We start from the raw sequence: 19,071 nt of genomic DNA, 5'->3' as shown, positions 1-19,071 counted from the left end.
TTCCCTGATGTAACTCAAGAAATTATATACAAAATCTCTCTCAAATTCAACTACCGATCTATTTTCCTGATTTAACTCAAGAAATTCTCTTTTTCTTGTCCAAATACCTTTTCCCAACATATTTCTTTTTAAACTCGATCTAGAAAAATTCCCAGGAAATTTTCTCCTTTGGTACCACAACTATTATCGTCGAACACCAACTATACGCTTCCTCTTTTAATAACGAAACAACACATCTAATAAATTCATCAGGAGAGCAATCTATTTCTTCGAAAACCCGTAATAAATTTTCAAGCTCGTATTCAGCTTTAACCGGATCATCTCTGATTTGCCTCAAAATTTTTCAGCACCACACTTTATAAGTTTCTCAATCGGAGTGCGTCTATTAGGTTTAATTATTGAAGTAGGTGGAGTAGCAACTGAAAGTACAACAGGTGGAATAATAGGGGGTGAAGGTTGTTGAGCCGAATTTTTTTTCTTGCATAAACTCGCTAAACCACTAGTTCATATACCAAAGAACATATTTTTAAGTTCATGTTCCTAAGCCAGAGGAATCAGGACATTACTACTAGTCCCATGTTCAGAAGTCGATACTTTACTGCTAACCTCATCATTATCAACACGATCAGATCCATCAGACATCTTTACAATCTATAAGAAAACGAAGGTTAGATCGGACCATACACATCACACAATCACAGATTTATATCGCATATAATTCTAGACATTTCACACGCTACGTTAAGTTTGAGAATCAACTAAACCGTGGCTCTAATCCACTAAATGTAACACCTCTAACCCGTATTTGACGCTAGAACAGGGTTACAGAGCATTACCGAGAATTATGGATTAATCAGACAAAAAATTCAAATGTTTTATTACATATCAATATTCATAATAAAACCAATCAAAATCATATTTACTGTCCCTTATACGAGCCCTCAAGACCCGAAATACGCATTAGAAACAAGTCAGGACTAAATCAGAAACTCAGAGAATTTTTCTGAAAAAGTAGAAAATTTTCAAAGCTGCAGGGGTCACACGACTGTGTGACTTGCACGGTCAAGAGACATGTCTGTATCTCATGCCGTGAGGACATTCGAAATAAGGACACACGGCCATGTCTCAGCCCATGTCAGTGCCCGTGTAACTCTCTGACTTGGGTCACACGGCCAAGTCATACGCCCGTGTGCTAGGTCGTGTGAGCATACTGACTTGCATTGTTAAGAATATACAGCGGGCGCACAACCGTGCCACTTGGTTGTGCGTCACATATGTTAAGACACACTCCCGTGTCTCTGCCTGTGTGAACAAAAATAGGTCATTTTCCAAGCTACATTTCTTACCCAAATGGATACCAACCTAGACTCAACAAATTGCACATCAACAAGCCATAACAAGGCATTCAAAAGAAGCTAAAATCAAGTCTTAAACATTTATTATCACCACATACAACCAATATGTCCTTAGGCACCTCAAATGACAACTTAAAAACATGTCAACAAAGTATCCAAACTTACCTAATTAGTTTACCTAACAAAGTTACCAAAGTTCACTACAATTCAAATACATACATACATACATATATCACTCATACTAACATCACAATTATACATTATTCTCATACCAATATGTAAGTTGGTTATATAAACAATATATTATTCATAACATTTACATAAGCCAAACTTTGGCCAAGACCATACAAAAGCCTATACATGCCATATAAACCATATTTAATGTTTCAAAAACTACCGAGATAAGCTAAATAGTGTGACTTGAGTGTTGATCTGATCGTCTAACCTTCCGAAAATCTACAGTGACATTAAACAATACAAATAAGATTAATGAAGCTTAGTAAGTTCGACGATTTAAACAAAAATCTTATCGAACTAACTATAATAAATTAAGATTTAAACAAAAATCTTGTCGGACTAAATATAATAAATTAAGTAATAAAAATCATTCATGACAACTCCCTGTCATTTACAACTTCAATCAATAAATACTTTCGTATTCAAATTAATACAAAATAAAGAAATAAATAACATTTCTTTCAAATTCATTAAACAAATCACCTTACTGAGATTTTTCCATTCGAAGAACAACTTACGGGTAAGAGTACATTGTCAGCAGAAGCTCATAAGAGCTGGTCCTCTCAAACACGCCAACAGAAGCTCAAAAGCTAAATAGAAGCTTGTAAGTTCTGATCCACCCAATCATGCCAAACAGAAAGTAAAACACGAGAATTCAAAACAAATGCTAAACCCCGGTTTACTTAGGTAAAATGTTAATATATCCTTCCAACACCATCTCCACTTCATACCCCCGTTACACACCAAATCACGAATGTACTCAAATCCTGCGTTCAACTCAAACCAAATATCCAATTCAATATTATAGTTCAAACAATAAATTATTTCCAACAATAGAATATATATAATACCAATGGTCAATTTATACGAATGTTAAATTTTTAACCGTACGAACTTACCTGGACTGAATTGAAGTAATTGCAGAAGTTCAAGGACTATTCTGCTATTTTTTCTTTTTCATGAGTATCTACGAGATCTTGATCTAGAATATAAAATTACTCATTTATTAGCATATATTTCATTTCCAATTCATTTTACAATTAATACCCTTTTATTTTTCATATTTACGTAATTACCCTAAATTTTTACAATTTTTGCAATTTAATCCCTTAATTAGTTAATCTATCAAATTAACTAATTTTCTCAATCAATAATCTATCCAAATATTCTATGCCCTCATAAAACCCCTAATAAATCTAAAATTTACTATCAAAACCTAATATTTTGACATTTTCACAATTTAATCCTAAAATTAATATTTAACAAAATCACTTTACAAAATCATCATACAACACAATCAAAGCCCCAAATCCATGTTATTCATAAAAAAAATATCTAATATTTATCAATGGTAACTTCCAAAGTTTTTAACAGAATAAAAAAAATGAAGGTACGAGTTAATTGGACCTAGTTGCAACAATCTCAAAAACATAAAAATTTTAAGAAATGGGTAAGAATTGAACTCACATGAAACAAAAAAATATGAATTATTGATTGAATTGAAGTACTTAATTGAATGAAATTATCTATTTAGATCAAGATAAACAACAACCGGACTTAAATCGGGGAAAAGCTAAGGCTTTGGACTAGACTTCAATTCGGCTATTGCAACCATAGTTATAGAGGTAAGTTCATATGAATTATAATCGTATTAATGATAGCTAAACTGATTATCTACTATATTGTACTAATAAACGGACTTGATCATACATTTATCAACGTTTTAAGGAATTGACGATTAAATAGTCCAGTTTGAACCTTAAGAATTCTTAGGATACAAACGACATATAATTTGGGATTTCATGTTTTGGATGCTAGTCTTAAATGTCCTACCGATGGCTGAGGTCCTGCATTTTTTGGGGATTCTCCCCAGCTCGTGTGAGCAGCATCGTGTAGCTAACATTCTGACTTGTAAATCATGTGAGCAGCCACATTTCACAACTCGTGTGAGCACTATTTAAAAGGAAAGGTTATAGTTATACGAAAATGCCCACTATGTGTGAGCATTCCAAGTATCTAAAACAATTCTAGATGGTTCAACGGGTAAGTAAAGGAAATGGCATGGTAAGTACACAATGGGATATTGGTTCATGATCTTATAAAAAGGTTAATGTGATAAATGATGTGTACATGAAAATCTACTTATGATATGGTTGAACATATATGTATCATGTATGAACTTACTAACTTATGAGTTCGATGGTGCTTGTATAAGATTTTACTAAGCCTATGGTCTTGGTAATGATGTTTTACTTATTTTACAATTTGTGCTTAAGAATGGCAAGTTATGTTTGAGTTTATACGAGCTTACTAAGCACTAGTTGCTTACGTAATTACTTTCTTTTATTTCATAGATTATCGGAAGCTCAACCGATTGAAAGCTTGTTATAGATCTATCACACTATCCAACAACCATTTCGGTAGTTTTTGAGTTATTTTGGCCAAGGTTATAAATGACATTGATAAATCATAATTTATACATATTTTTATCCTATGCTTAGCACATTTATGGATGATTTATCCTTAGATTTGGTGAATTCGATGCTCCTAATCCTTTAATTTCATGTTTTATACTTAGGTGAGCATAGGAGAGTAAAAAGAGCGAGAAATGGGCCAAAAATAGAGAAAATGGGGCAACATGGGAAATCAACACGGCCTGGACTTCCTCACACGGGTAGGCCACACGGCCGTGTCCATTTGGCAGAATTGAAGCACGACTCACACGGGTAAACCACACGCCTGTGCCTATTTAACAGCCTTGACCACGGTCTGAAGCAATCGCACACAGGCGTGTCACGCGGACGTGTCCCTGTCAAGCCCAAGTATAGTCCTCTTCGAAAAGGCCACTTTTGAAGGCTCTTAGGCATTCTAAAGCCTATTTAAACACTTGAAGAGGCACATAGAAAGGGAGCACAGAGTAGGAGGCAAGGAATTACTCAAGGGAAGCCGGTTGATCCATCTCAGAAGTCGGATTCATCGTCAAGACTGAAGATCTCCCTTCAATTTCCTTCAGGAGTTTTTGGGCTTTCTTTATGTTTTGTTATCTTTATTCTTTTGAGATGTTTTCTTTCATAAAGTGGAATGAAACCTAAGACGAATCTTGTTATTATTATCTGAATTGTATGATAAATATTTGACTTGTTCTTAATTATGTGTTCTTAATTCTTATTTTAATATTCCAGGATATTGATTCAAGTTAATGCGCTTATTCAGTGGAGCAAAAGTCCCTGTCTAAGAGTAAATTTGTCGTAATTAAGCGGAGTTGATTGCACGCCTAGAGATAGGGTGACAAGATTTTTCCAGATTAGAGTGAAACCTAATAATAGAGTCCATAGATCGAGTTAATGAAACACTAGGGTGTTAATTAGAAAAAGATTTCAATTAATCAACCTAGGGTTAGAAGTTATTAGTCTCGAGAGAGATAATAATATAACTTAGGGATTTTCACGGATCAAGTCAAATGAATAAATCGTCTGATTCAAAGTTAAATAACAAGTGAAGTCTAGGTGAATTTTTCCTTGGGTATTGTCTTAATCAATTAAGTTTTCCCAAAAGCTTTCCCCAATTTTCTCTCTGTGCACCCTTAGTTTATTTAATTAGTTTAGATAAACAAATCCCTTAATTTTTAGGCTAGATAATAAAAAGAAAGTAATTACTAGTACTCTTAGTTCCTTTGGGTTCGACAATCCGGTCTTGCTAAAGCTATACTACTATTCGATAGGTACACTTGCCTTCATCGTGACAGTATTTAGTTTCAAGAACGATTAATTATAAACTTTTAAAACCTGTCACTAATATCACGTATCAGACATGTATAGGAATTTGTGTAATGGTAGTTTATGAATGTGTTAATGATCATTTTGGTACAAATATGCTTATGGAATTTAAGTCTTGTTTGATGAACTTTTAATGCTTAACAAGTTTAAGTCTTTTGGCCATTTTTAGATACTTGGAATATATGGTTCTTTTTGGTATGTTTGAAGTGAAATGTGAATGGTGAAATTGATGTTATTTGGTAGTTAAAGGAACTAGGTTTTGTGCTTGAAATGTGGTTATGTTGGTTTGCTTTGGTTAATGATGTTTTGGTATAAGTGTGGTGCCTTTGAATGGCATATTGGTTAGATGAAATAGGAAATTTGAAATGGTATATTTATAAGTTTTTGAAAGGTGTTTATGACTTTTGAATGTATGCACAAATGGGATGGTTGATTAAGTGTGTTTTGGCCTTGAAATAGCTTGTTTTTAAGGTCAAATTATAGAGCAGACGACCTGGGACACGGGCTGTCACACGGCCCAACTACACTGTCATGTGTCACTTGTTATTTTTATGTAAATTTCACATGGCCTAAGACATGGCCGTCTGTAACAAGTCAGTGTGTTACACGGCTGTAAAGTCAAAGAGTTATACGGTCTGGCACACGGCCGTGTGATCCAACTCAATGAGTTGCATGGTTTAAGACACGGGCTAGGACACGGCCGTATGTCCCTTTGTCCGATTGTTACACGGTCTGGGCTATGTCACACGGCTGTGTGACCCCTATTTTCAAATTTTACTATTTTTTCCCAAATATTTTGATTTATTTCAATTTAGTCCCAGATCGTTCCCTAACTGATTTTAAGGCCTCGAAGGCACGCTTTAAGGCCTAAATATACATGTATGCTAGGGTTTTGATTAGTTTTAAGTGGTTTTTGTTAAATAACATTATTCATATGATTTGATATTAAAGTGTTCGAATTTGCATGGTAATGCTCCGTAACCCTAATTCGACTATGGAGACGGGTTAGGGGTGTTACAAGCAAAGTGTCAAATTCATGTGAAATGGTTTGGTTGATTTTATGGTCGGTTATACGGATGTTTTGCTATGTGTTTAAGTTGATTTTGTGCAAGTTTTGTCGTGCAAATATGCACTATTTGAGCTAATGGTATACCTTGGCACAAAATAGGTACTAAATGGTTTAATTTTACCAAAAATAGAGCTCTTATCTTGACATGAAATTTCCCTCATCACAAAATCGAACGACAGTTTGTGACGTCCCAACATCAAGTGGTTCGACGTCGTGACGTGACTCACTATCTGACATCATCACAAAAAGTCTAAAATTTTAAAGCTTTATAATTTAGTCCTAATTCATGCTGGGGTCACCTATAGAGCTTTCATAAGCTCGATTTAGTCTTGATTTCTATTTAAATAACATCATATGATTACGATTGAGATATGAATGACTATTGCATGATTATTTATATGTGTTTTCAGTTTCGATTACTATAGTAACATCTTGTAGCTCGAGTTAGGCGACCGGGCCGAGTAAGGGGTGTTACAATACAGGACTAATTACATAATTTAACCAAACATATTTAACTATTACCATTAGGTTAGGACTATAATTTGAAATTTTGAAAAGTATAGAGACTAAAATTGATCAAATTAAAGTATAAGTACTAAATCCAAAATTTACATAAAGTACAAGGTCTAATGGCAAAATTTGACCTATATGTTATGAATTTTAGTTTCACAAGAGCTTATGGTTTCGAGCTTAGCACCTAGTAAACAATACACAAATTTGGAGTCGAAAATAAAACCTAGAAATTGGAGCAAATCAAAGAACTTGTATTTATGAGATTGTGAGTTACAATCTTTGGATATTTCTCAAATACAAAGAAATTCTCTCTTCTCTCTAATAGAGTTTCGATCCAAGGTTTGTCTAGACATAACTTAGATGGATGTGAGTCATTTCAATAGTCGTCGAGACTTAATTTTGAAATTGGATTTGACGACATGCTTGCTTAAGAATTTGATTTGATAGGATTTAAGGGTCTTTGAGACTTGATCTTGAATGAATGATGTTCATTTTAAGGGTTATTGGGACTTGATCTTGAAAATGAGTTTTATCTCATTTATGTTGGTGCAATCGGATAGAATAATGCTTTGGTGAAAGGGTCGTCTAGACTTGATCTTGAATAGACGATTTCACTTCAAAAGTCTTCTACATGTGATCTTGAAAAACCAAGTTTACCTTATTTCTATCAGTTGAGCAAGATTGAAGATCAGTTTTCTTCAAAACTGATGTGGTGTTCTTAAAAATTTCTTTGATTTTGAAGAGAATTTTTCGTCTTCAAAATCGTCTCCTTAGCCTTTGATTTATGAACTTCTAGACTTCTAAACTTGTGTAGAATGACTTAGAGATAACCCGTTTAACAATGTCAATGACTTGAGTAAAAGAGAGTTTTAATGGAATATAAACTCTTTTATTTAGAGTGATCCGCAAAGTTAAATTATTTTATTTATTATTTATCTCCTATTAATTTAATTAATCAGAAATAAAATAATCATATAATATTATCACTTAATTAATTTAATTTAAATAGTGATAATATAATTTTTTATTATTCATCTCTTAATTAATTTAAATTAATTAGAGAAAAATAATGATAGTGTAATATATGATGTCATCATTTTTATCCATAATAATTTCAACTTAACATGTAACATTTTATAATTGATTTTTTGTCTACACATATCCTTATGATCTTTCAAATGAGATGATTGCAAATTTAGTCATGTATTAGTTAGACAAAATATTGTTATAATTTCGATCAAGTTGTAAACAGAATTTCTGGAGACTTAAAGTTTTGTAAATTTGAAATTTTGGAGACATTTGGTATTTTTGATTTTGATTGTGTTATGAAATTCTTCCCCAATGCAATGTTGTTAGGTCTCAAATCCTTGGGTTTCGGAAATGACAATAGTAATGTAATATAAATGTGATGTTAATACAAATTTATTAGTAATTTTTCTTCCATGTTTGATATAATTATTATTAAATTTGGGGTAGATTATATAAATGGTCATCTAATTATGCTCGTATTTTTGTTTTAGTCACTCAAGTTTAAATTTTTTTCAATTTAAGAACTAACGTTTGAATTCGTTCCTATTTTGGACATTTGTTGTTAAATTAATAATGGAAAGTCTTCTTCTAACTGGTATAATAACACATTTAGTATTCAATACTTACATATTCTATCAATTTGATCTTAATTCTAAATAATTAAATAAATTTAACCCTTCACATTTACAAATTCTATCAATTTGATCCTCAAACTTCCTAACCAAAGCTTTCAACCTTTAGAACAAAGCTATTCCACATTTATTAATTATTTTATTTATGGTTGAAATTGTTCAATTTGGTACATAACCCTTTTTGTTTATATTTTTAAGAAGTTAATGTTAGAAATTAACTAAACACCATTAAAGAAAATAGAAATTACAAATTTTAAAAATATAAAATTATATAAACAATTTAATATTTGACAAAAATAATTTTTCACTCTAACTGTAACACCCTATACCCGTAACCCACGCCGGGGCAGAGTACAAGGCATTACTTAACTCGGTTTCACATATACAACCAATCTCAAGTCACCGAGACTCGGTCCAAATTAAAACTTTTTAAATTTCTACTTTAAACTACTTGTTATGGGCCTACGAGCCCCAAATTGATCATTGAAAACTATTCAAAACCATTCCAGGTCCTCAACCTAACCTTAAGAAGTTTACTTTTGAAACAGGGCACACCCCCATGTGGAAGGGTAACACGCCCGTGTGGTTATTTCAACATGGCCGTACTGACGGCCTGTATGGCTCTTACGGCCTGAGCACTCAGGGACACACCCGTGTCCCGCGTCCGTGTGGAATTAATTTCTAATTCACACCTACAGGGTTTCCACACGGCCAGACACACGCCCATGTCTACGGCCCATGTCCCTCACACGGCTACGACATGCCCGTGTCCTAGCCCGTGTGCAAAAACCTGGACATTCTGTTTTTAACGTCAGCATCCCCAAAATGTTACACGATCATGGCACACCCCCGTGTATCAGGTTGTGTCCTCTACACGGTTGAGACACACGGCCATGTCTCTGCCCGTGTGTTTAATACCATGCATACTGACTTGAAATTTATACGTGCAGGGGACACACGGCCGAACCACATGCCCATGGGGCTGACCGTGTGTCTACCCGTGTGGACATTATAAGACTATTTACCAAGCCTCATTGCCACCCTTGCATACCTATTTTCATATCACTACCAAAACAAACATAATTTCCAAAATCAAATCAGCCACAATAGACATTCATTCAACTATGAAGAAGCATCTTTTATAAACTCAAAATGAATGTTAGCCATCATTCAAGGCTTAATACCAAGTGTGGAATCTATCCCAAGCCAACACTTTTGGCCAATTCTCAAAGACACAAAATAATAAGGTCTAGCCCTATACAAGTCATTTTCAAAAATATAAATCCTATTATACCGAATGCTTCGGCTAATAGTGTGATCGATATCTCTGACTTTCGGTGATCCTTGAGTTAATTAGGTGGCATTGTAAGGAAATGGAAAGAAAAAGGGAGTAAGCATAAAAGCGTAGTAAGTTGCATGTAAATAAATATACGACAACAAATTCATCAATGATCATCATGCGCATAGCAAAAAAAAGGGCACAAGCATAACTTACTCATTACCCTCCATACAAATCACATATTCTATATTGAGCCCATTCCTCATACGTACCAATTAGGTACCTGTATCACTCACAACACGGTTATACTTCCCTTATTAACTCATAATCATAACTTTCACCGTTGAACCTTTCGGAACACTATCATATATTACACAAGCCTCAAACATGGGGTAGGGTGCCGATGCCATGTCCCAGACATGGTTTTACACTGACACATCTCACAGCCGATGCATGTCCCAGACATGTCTTACACTGGCTTACATCTCGAAGCTAATGCATGTCCCAGACATGTCTTACACTAGCTCTTACACTAGCTCTCGTCTCAATGTCGATGCCATGTCCCAGACATGGTCTTACACTAGCTCACATAATATGGCCGATGCATGTCCCAGACATGTCTTACACTAGCTCACACAAGTGACCCTACTGTTACAGCATGAATATCCGGTTTATTTCGTATGTTCAATGGGAACCCTACTATCTCTATTATTATTATACTTTCTCAATTCCACAATCAAGAAATTCATGCTATACTAATTCAAATACAATTCAACACATGCATTATTAATGTGGTTGTATTATTTACATACAACTTACCTCAGATTACAAAATACACACGACTAGTCAGTTTAGTCGATTTGATTGGCTTTCCCACGATCTAGGTTTGAATTTGGCAATTCTTGATCTATATTAGCAAAATACACTCATTTAGCCACTAAATAAAATTAGGCAATCCAAAATTTACGCCTTAGGTAAAATGACCATTTTGCCCCTAGACCTTGACAAAATGACCATTTTGCCCCTATGCTCGAAAATCGATTTTTATCGAATTTATTCGTATTTCAAGTCTAACTGAACTCTTTTTACTATTATAGAAACCCAAAATTATCACTATTTCAGACACTTATCACCTATTTTGAACTTATGTAAAATAGTCCCTTTAGGTGTTTTCATGCTAACACCTTTCACAAAAGTTGTTTATGACACAACTAGGACTCATATTCTTCCATAAAAACTCAGAAACTATCACAAATGAATTCATGGAAAAACCCTAAACTCTTGTTTATTATGCACAATAATCCTCTCATTTGAAAGCTTATGCTTCAAGGAGACCAAAAATGTAAAAATCATTAAAAGAAACTATCAAAATCACTTACTTGAGAGGGCTTAAAGTTGCTAAAATTTTTGAAGCTTTCAAACCCCAACAATGGCTGATTTTCGGTCAAAGAGGAGAAAAATGGATGAAGAAGGTGAATACTAGGCATTAGGGTATTATTAAAATACATATTATGACATCAACCAACCTAACCCTTTGACCAATTACCCATTCTTGTCTCATGGCCGGCCAAGCTCTTCTAACAGGGTCTAATTTCCCTTTAAAATCCCCAAATTTTGATTCTCTAACAAAATAACACCTTTAGCCATCAATTTAGGACTTTTACACTTTATGCGATTTAGTCCTTTTTCGTAATTGGGCTCACAAACGTCAAAATTAACTTACCAAATTTTTTTCATGCACTAATATGTTCATGCCAGAACATCAAAATAATAATAAAATAATCTTTTTAACTTCAGATTTGGTCCTGAGACCACTGTTCCAACTAGGCCTTAAATCAGTCTGTCACACTAACTAGGATAATTTTAGTTTTTAATTAATTTGGTAAATTATTTGACACTAAATTAGATTATTAGTGATACATATTCCTTATTGTGGATTTATAAATTAAAAATAAATAGAAAACATAATAATAATAATAATAATAATAATAATCTCTTAATCTTTAAAAAATAATTATCAATGTAACAAAAGGAAATTCAATTAATTCTTTCACATTTTTTTCTTATGAAAAATCAAAATTTCGTATTTTTTTAATTATATAATTATTGATTAAACAATTAAATTTTTTAAAACTATATTTTTTAACTCTATATTTAATTTTCAATTTCAAAGACTAACTTCAGGGACTATTTTTGTGTCCATTGAAGGAAATATCATACTACTAACAATAAGAGTAAATTTAAAGTGTCTTTCTTAAAGATTTTTCATCTTCTTTAACCAAAATTTTATCAATCAAAGTGTTATAAAACATTATATTTAGAATAAAACTAATGAAAAAAAGATAAGAAAATAAAGTTTCAAGATAAACTCATTGGTATTAGAAATCAGCTCAAAAAAAGGCTTGTTAGTTGAGAGAAGTCCGTTATTCTTTTTGGGCTTTTACAAATTTATAGATATGGAATGCATGTGTTTTAAAAGCTAAAAGCTTTTGTAAGGAAGTTTGATAATCAAATTGATAGAATTTGTAAATATGGAGGGTTAAATTTATTAAATTATTCAAAATTAGGATTAAAATGGTAGAATAAAGAATTGAAGACTAAATATGTTATTATATCAGTTAGAAAAAGACTTTCTATTATTAATTTAATTGTGGGTGACCAAAGCAGGAACTAATTCAAGTATTAATGCCTAAATTGAAATTTTTTAAACTTGAGAGACCAAAAGAGAAATGTGAGCATAATTAAATGACTATTTGTATAATTTACCCTTAAAATTGTAAAACTCAAACCAAATGAATTAAAGTAAATCAAGACAAAAAAAAATGTTCAAATCCTTTAACTGTATTTTATTAAAGAATGAAACCAAATTATCAAAAGTTTTTATTTTATGCACCCAAAATGAAAAGTTTGTAATTTAAGTACCTATATTACATAGTTCGATCATTTTGATCACTCTTGTTAAAATTATAAACCATAAGCTGATGTGACAATTAAAAAAATCGATATAATAATAAATTTAACCCTTAATTTTTACATATTATATTGATTTAGTCATAATTTTTTAAAAATTAATTTTTAAAATTTACAAATATTCTCAATTTAATCTTAATTTTAAAAAATTTAAAGAAATATTTAAAAATGCATAAATATTTTTTTTAAAATAATATATGTCTAAAAAAAATTTAAGAAAAAATATTCTCAATTTTAATAATTAGCTGATTATCTATCTACTTTAGCTTTATTAAAAGTGGGGATTGCATATTATTCTTGAGAAACCAACCATATAAATCCAAACCTTGAAAAGAAAAAAACTGAGTGAGGAAGCAATCTCAGCACAACTGGCGGAAGCTCAATGAGTTACATCTTCCATCAAAACACCTTCTTTACTCATTTTTCTATACTCATGAAATCATAAGTTTACACAGCTTTTGTTGACAGATATCGCTTCATGTTGTGTCTTTATGTCATTTCTTCCACCTGCCTCCATCCTTTTCATTCTGCTTCTCGCTCCACAATTTTCACCGCCATAAATAATTTTTTGTGTACATTATTTTATTTATTTTTTTGTATTTATTATCGAAAATTAAAATACATCAATGTAAAATCTTTTATTTCAAAATTTTTGAATTCTAAAAATAGAGAGATTAAATGATTGGAAATAAAATATAAGGATTAAATTTAAAATTTATGAAGAATATAAGTATCTATTACGAGATTTAATTGAAGAAAATAAATAAGAATATGAGTAACATTGCTGAAGGGAAAGGCACAAAATGGCAAAACACTGAGATTTTGCAAACCATATTTCTTTCATTTATACATCAGAAGCCTCATTTAGGCTGATAGGGTATAGATATATTACACAAGGATTGCAACTCAATCTCACATACTTATTAACTGCTATAACCATTACGAAATACACAAGTTGTTCAGGAAAAACAAGACAGCACACCATTGTAAGACTTGTGAAAACAATTGCAGAATATAATAGCAGAAAAAGAAAAATGAAAGTTGCTCACAGTTTTTCTTTTCCTTGTGCTGATTCAAAATGAAATGTTCAACATTTCCATGCTTAAGCTCTCCATCATGGCGTTTTCCATGAATCCGCATTTAGCCGGTGCAGACTTGTAGAAACTGCTTAGCCTTTGCTTGAATGAGCATGAAGAAAGAGGAATGATAGGAATGTTCTCACAGTTGCAGAGCTCAACCATGTAACCATCTGGATCATGAAAGAATACCTGATCAACCCTGTTCCCTTGGTCTTCGACCACCGCCGTAACATACTTCATTCCCATGTCTTGCAGCCTCCTCATGACAAGGCCAACATCAGTACACTGTTATTTCAAGCAGAAACTTGTTAGTGCTGCTTGGTTTCTGAAAGATTCAACTTGGTTTCATTTTGCTATACCTGGAAGGATATGTGATTATCCTTTGGATTAATCGGTCGAGGTTCAACGATAGTGTCGAAATCATCGATTGATGGATTCTCAATTAAGTGTATCCCAATGCCATAATTATACAACCTGCATCAGTTGTTCAGTTAGTATCCTGTTTCATTCAACACTGGATTTTACTAAACAAGGGTAGAGCAGTAAGGTTACCAAGCTCCATTGAACTTGAAAGAAGAAGGGCGTTTGATGGAAACAAAGCCCAAAACATCTTCATAGAACCGCACTGAATCCCAGACTGATCTACACAACAATGAGACATGATTCAATGACAGAAGTGGCAATGCCTCAAAGTTGTTTGCTTCCACAGAGTCCAACATGGTTTCACTCTTACACTTTGCTTCTGCCTATCTCTACTATCTCACTTTGCATGATGACTAGGACACTGCCTTGTGGTCTTTTATAAAGCAAAAAGCAAACAGTGAAACATCTCATTTCATGAATTCAAACTCAAGTAATTATGAGGAACTTTCCTGGCAAATACTCTTACTTCCCAATCAGATACATAGACCCTTTTTTTTTTTTTTGAAGAAATAGGAAAAAAATGTACAAGTTCAAATATCAAAACAGCCATTTAGCTTCTGTACCTGAAACGTTGTAATTAAATTAATGCTCCCAAGCTGGTATTCATATTCCATTAATTAAAAAAAAAAACTATCTGTTTCATTGGTTTTATGGTTTTTATTTATACAGACAAGAGGCAGTTAGACATTAAGTAGAGGGTCTTTAACCCTTTTATCATTGAATTTCCCATTCTGGTACATAGTTTTGAACCTCAAGTTATGATTTATTGATGGAGAGTTCACATTTTTCAGGAATAATCGGATTCGATTAACAGTTGTAAAAGATAACGTATATAGTTTCCAAGTTGAGATTATTATGTCGTATACTATTTGGTATGTAGATTTTCTATATGTGGATTAAAATTAGCTAGTTACTGCTTTATCACGCGTTTTTTGCACTGATCATTCATCGGTATAACCATATATGTGAAAGTGACAAAGATTTTTTTTCCCTCCCATCAGGATCTGCACAAAATCAATTTGCAAGAAAAAAAAAAGGCTGTCTGGTTTAGCTTGTTGCCTAAGCTCGTGTTGAAGATGCCGCTAAAATAAGCGAATAACAAAATCTATTCTAATATTATTCATTTGTGCCAAAAAATGGTGATTTTGAAGGGCTATAACCAAACAAGCATAAAGGAAGAGGCAGTGCTGTTTTTGCCTTTTCGAGGTATCCTAAAGACAGGGAGTACAAAGTTCCAAAAGGGTGAGAAACTTCTTTGCTGTTTCCCGTTCCATGAAATTTGACTTGACAGTAAAATCGCGTTGCAATTGACACCCTAGCCTAGCCTCATGCATGGTGATCACGTCACAGGTCAACAGTTGGGAACAAGTCTGGATGTTTTTGGTCAACATTATGACATGTAATGTTTAATCAGTAAGAGTCACTGTAACACCCCGTACCCGAGACCGTTGCCGGAGTCGAACACGAAGTGCTAACGGACTTGACTCCTTACTTAAACAGCTCATACAATTCATTTTTAAAATTTCCAGACGAGCTGGCTAACTGCATCAAAGTCACTCTAAAAATCATATCTCGAGTTCCAAAACTCGAAATTCAATTCCGTAAATTTTTCCTGAAATTAGACTCATACATATATTTACTAATTTTTTTGTAGAATTTTTGGTCAGGCCAATTAGTACAGTTTATTAGTTAAAGTCTCCCCTGTTTCAGGGTTCGACTACTCTGACCTTCATGCATTACAACTTAGATATCTCCCTGTACAAGGCTTCAATACTTATGCCGTTTGTTTCTAATGAAACTAGACTCAAAAAGGAATCTGTACATATAAAGCATGACTTCTAATTATCTCTGGTTAATTTATGGTGAATTTCCAAAGTCAAAACAGGGATCCAGAAATTGCTCTGGCCCTTTTTCACGAAAACTTAAACATCTCATAAAATACGGCTCATATGGTCGTTTCGTTTTTTTCATATGAAAATAGACTCATCAAGATTCGATTACATAATTTATTCATTATTTAATTCCATTTCTACTATTTTTAGTGATTTTTCAAATTCACATCACTGCTGCTGTCAGCATCTATTTTAAGGTAAATTTTACCTATTTCATAGTTTTCCATGAATCAACTAGTAATTTGACATACATTATTTCCAAGTATAATCACGATTAGCCATGACATACGTAGCACCAATAGGACCATGATTGGCCATTCCAATGGCTAATCATTACCAAGCATTTCCACACCACTTAATAACCATATCATAAGACCATATATACAAAATGATCATAATGTTATACTCAAAATATACAAGCCATTTTCGCATGGCTATACGAATATACATTACCAAAGGATACTTAATTAACAACAAGGGTCAGCCCTATACATGCCATTATCAAGTTCAACTGAAGAGTACCAAAAAGTGGCTTAGATAGTGTGGATGACTTCGACTTTGACACCTCCGAGTCCGATAGCTGACGAATAAAATCTATAATACAGAGAATTTAAGCAACAGAGTAAGCGTTTCGATGCTTAGTAAGTTTATAAGTAAGGAACTCATTTGAAACAAAAACACAAAAGAAATAGCATTCATAAGGATAAATAAATGCCTATGCACAAGATCACGTATTCGTTTTAATTTACACTTTTATCAATAGGTTTATACATTCGAAGTCAAACTTAACTAAATTTCATTTGATTCAATTTCATGTAGCTCGAGTGAGCTATAGACTTCATATAATCCTAAGAAATGGCCGGAAGAGTATTATTCGATTTCGTAATCACAACTGACACTGTACCAAATTTTTTTTTTCCAATGTATATACGATCCATACATGGTCATATTAGGGATTATGAGAACATTAATCGGAATTATTACGACAGAGTCGCACCTTTCCAAACATAAATACCTTCGGAATTTGGCTCGGATGTAACAACCAGCACAAATGCCTTCGGGACTTAACCCGGTTATAATAACCCGCACAAATACCTTCGGGACTTAACCCGGTTATATTTTTTTCCAGCTCATAGCCTGCGGACCTTTAGTCCGGATAGATTCTATCAATATAGATATCATCATTCACATTTCAACTCCAAAGTTATACTCAAATTCACATGTTCATAACACCATTACAGCTTAACTCCAAATGATCCTCACTATGAATCGCATACCCACATTAATTAATGAACAATTTTATTCAAGTGCCAACCAAAAATTTCGATTCATTTACCATATTCGTATAGGCATCTTTAATTATGTATACTAGAAGAGCCTACTTAAAAACTTACCTCGGTATATTGAAACGGTAGTAGATTGGCTACTCTATTGCCTTCTCTTTTCCCCTATCCGACTTCGATCCTCCTTGCTCTTTAGCTTAATAAATACAAATAGATTTGTTTAATATCTTAACCCATATTGTTTACTCATAATTCACATTCGGCAATCACATAACAATTTCAATATGTATTAATATTTATAATTATGCCATGGTTCAAACTTCATACTTATTTGTAACTGAAAATGGTAAGAACTCATCAAGCCACGATAGTCACTTATAACTCAACTCAAAATGATTTTATAACCGATCATTCATCTTATACTAGTTTCGCATACATAAGCAAAACTCACATAGTTTACTTCGTTTTCTTATACACTAGTGTAGCCAATGCGATTATTACCAAACAGATCATATGTGTATAACACTACTCATTTACATATACATTACCAATCAACATTCTCACTCCTTAGCTAATGCCGATTGTCTATATAAGTCCTAATCATCTTCTTTGCATGTAACAACTTTCCAATTCAACTTAATAGAATAAAAAAAATATACATTAAGATCTAAGACCGAATTTTGAAATTTCCATAATCGGCACTTGCTATAAAACAATTAAGTCACAATCAATTAATATTACCTAGCTTATACCTAGATTAATAATCATCTAAATTATTTAAAACGTTCAACACCACTCATCTTTATAAACACATATTCGGCAAGGAAGAAAAATTGATAATTTAACAACCTTAGCTTAGCATATAATTTGCTTATAACACATTTTTAAGCATTTTTTTCATCAACTCAAAACACACTCATCACTCACAATAACTAAGTTCATATTCGGCAATGGCCTCTAATATAATGACCGATTCTTCTCACTTAGCATCTAGTGTACACACATGATCATTTGTTTGATTCAAACACCTATCCACCAAAATTCATCCAAGTTAACAAGAACAACAACCACATTCTTTATTATTTACCATGACCGAAAACCATATTCATTCACCAAATATCAAAAATTTAACATGGGTCTAATAAGGAACTTAGTAATTTATTAGAATTTAACTAAAATTTCAAGAATTAACGAAAACTTCTTACCTTAATTAAGACTAGGATGATCGAATGATGTTCCTCCCCTAAACTTCTTTCACATTCGGTTCTTCAAGAAACAAAGATGAACACTTTGTTTTTATCACCCATGTTCTCTTTATTCTTTTATTATTATTCAATAAATAAAAGCCATTTAATTAACATATTGATAATAGAAAATATATATATTATTTATTAACTAGCAACATGGCCGGCCACCAACAATAAAATGGGCAATTTGACATGCAAAACCATTCCTTTTAGTACCTTTATTATAAACCACTTTTAAAAATTACCCATCATCTTTCACATTTTTCACACATAAGTCCTATTTACAA

General features: G+C 32.8%; 1 protein-coding gene and 2 long non-coding RNA genes across 3 annotated transcripts; all 3 read right to left on the bottom strand.

Moving 5' to 3' along the window:
• Positions 1-1,915: 1,915 nt before the first annotated feature.
• LOC121211318 (uncharacterized) lies at positions 1,916-11,343 on the bottom strand. The gene is made up of 3 exons (XR_005906623.1): positions 11,270-11,343; positions 10,710-10,797; positions 1,916-2,359 (listed from the first exon to the last, which is right to left on the bottom strand). It is a non-coding gene; the product is annotated as an uncharacterized lncRNA (long non-coding RNA).
• Positions 11,344-13,680: 2,337 nt separating this feature from the next.
• LOC107926937 (metallothiol transferase FosB) lies at positions 13,681-14,876 on the bottom strand. Its single transcript, XM_016857885.2, has 3 exons — positions 14,492-14,876; positions 14,299-14,413; positions 13,681-14,224 (listed from the first exon to the last, which is right to left on the bottom strand). The coding sequence occupies exons 1-3, from the start codon at positions 14,656-14,658 to the stop codon at positions 13,934-13,936; spliced, it is 573 nt and encodes a 190-aa protein (XP_016713374.2). The 5' UTR covers positions 14,659-14,876; the 3' UTR covers positions 13,681-13,933.
• A 1,923-nt stretch (positions 14,877-16,799) lies between these two features.
• Positions 16,800-18,842, bottom strand: LOC121211317 (uncharacterized). Its single transcript, XR_005906622.1, has 3 exons — positions 18,743-18,842; positions 17,649-17,733; positions 16,800-16,848 (listed from the first exon to the last, which is right to left on the bottom strand). It is a non-coding gene; the product is annotated as an uncharacterized lncRNA (long non-coding RNA).
• Between the last annotated feature and the right edge of the window lie 229 nt (positions 18,843-19,071).

This window comes from Gossypium hirsutum, chromosome A12, assembly GCF_007990345.1.
Source record: "Gossypium hirsutum isolate 1008001.06 chromosome A12, Gossypium_hirsutum_v2.1, whole genome shotgun sequence".
Lineage (NCBI taxonomy): Eukaryota > Viridiplantae > Streptophyta > Magnoliopsida > Malvales > Malvaceae > Gossypium > Gossypium hirsutum.
Note: the sequence above shows the minus strand (reverse complement) of the source record. Positions and strands in the feature narration are given on the sequence as shown.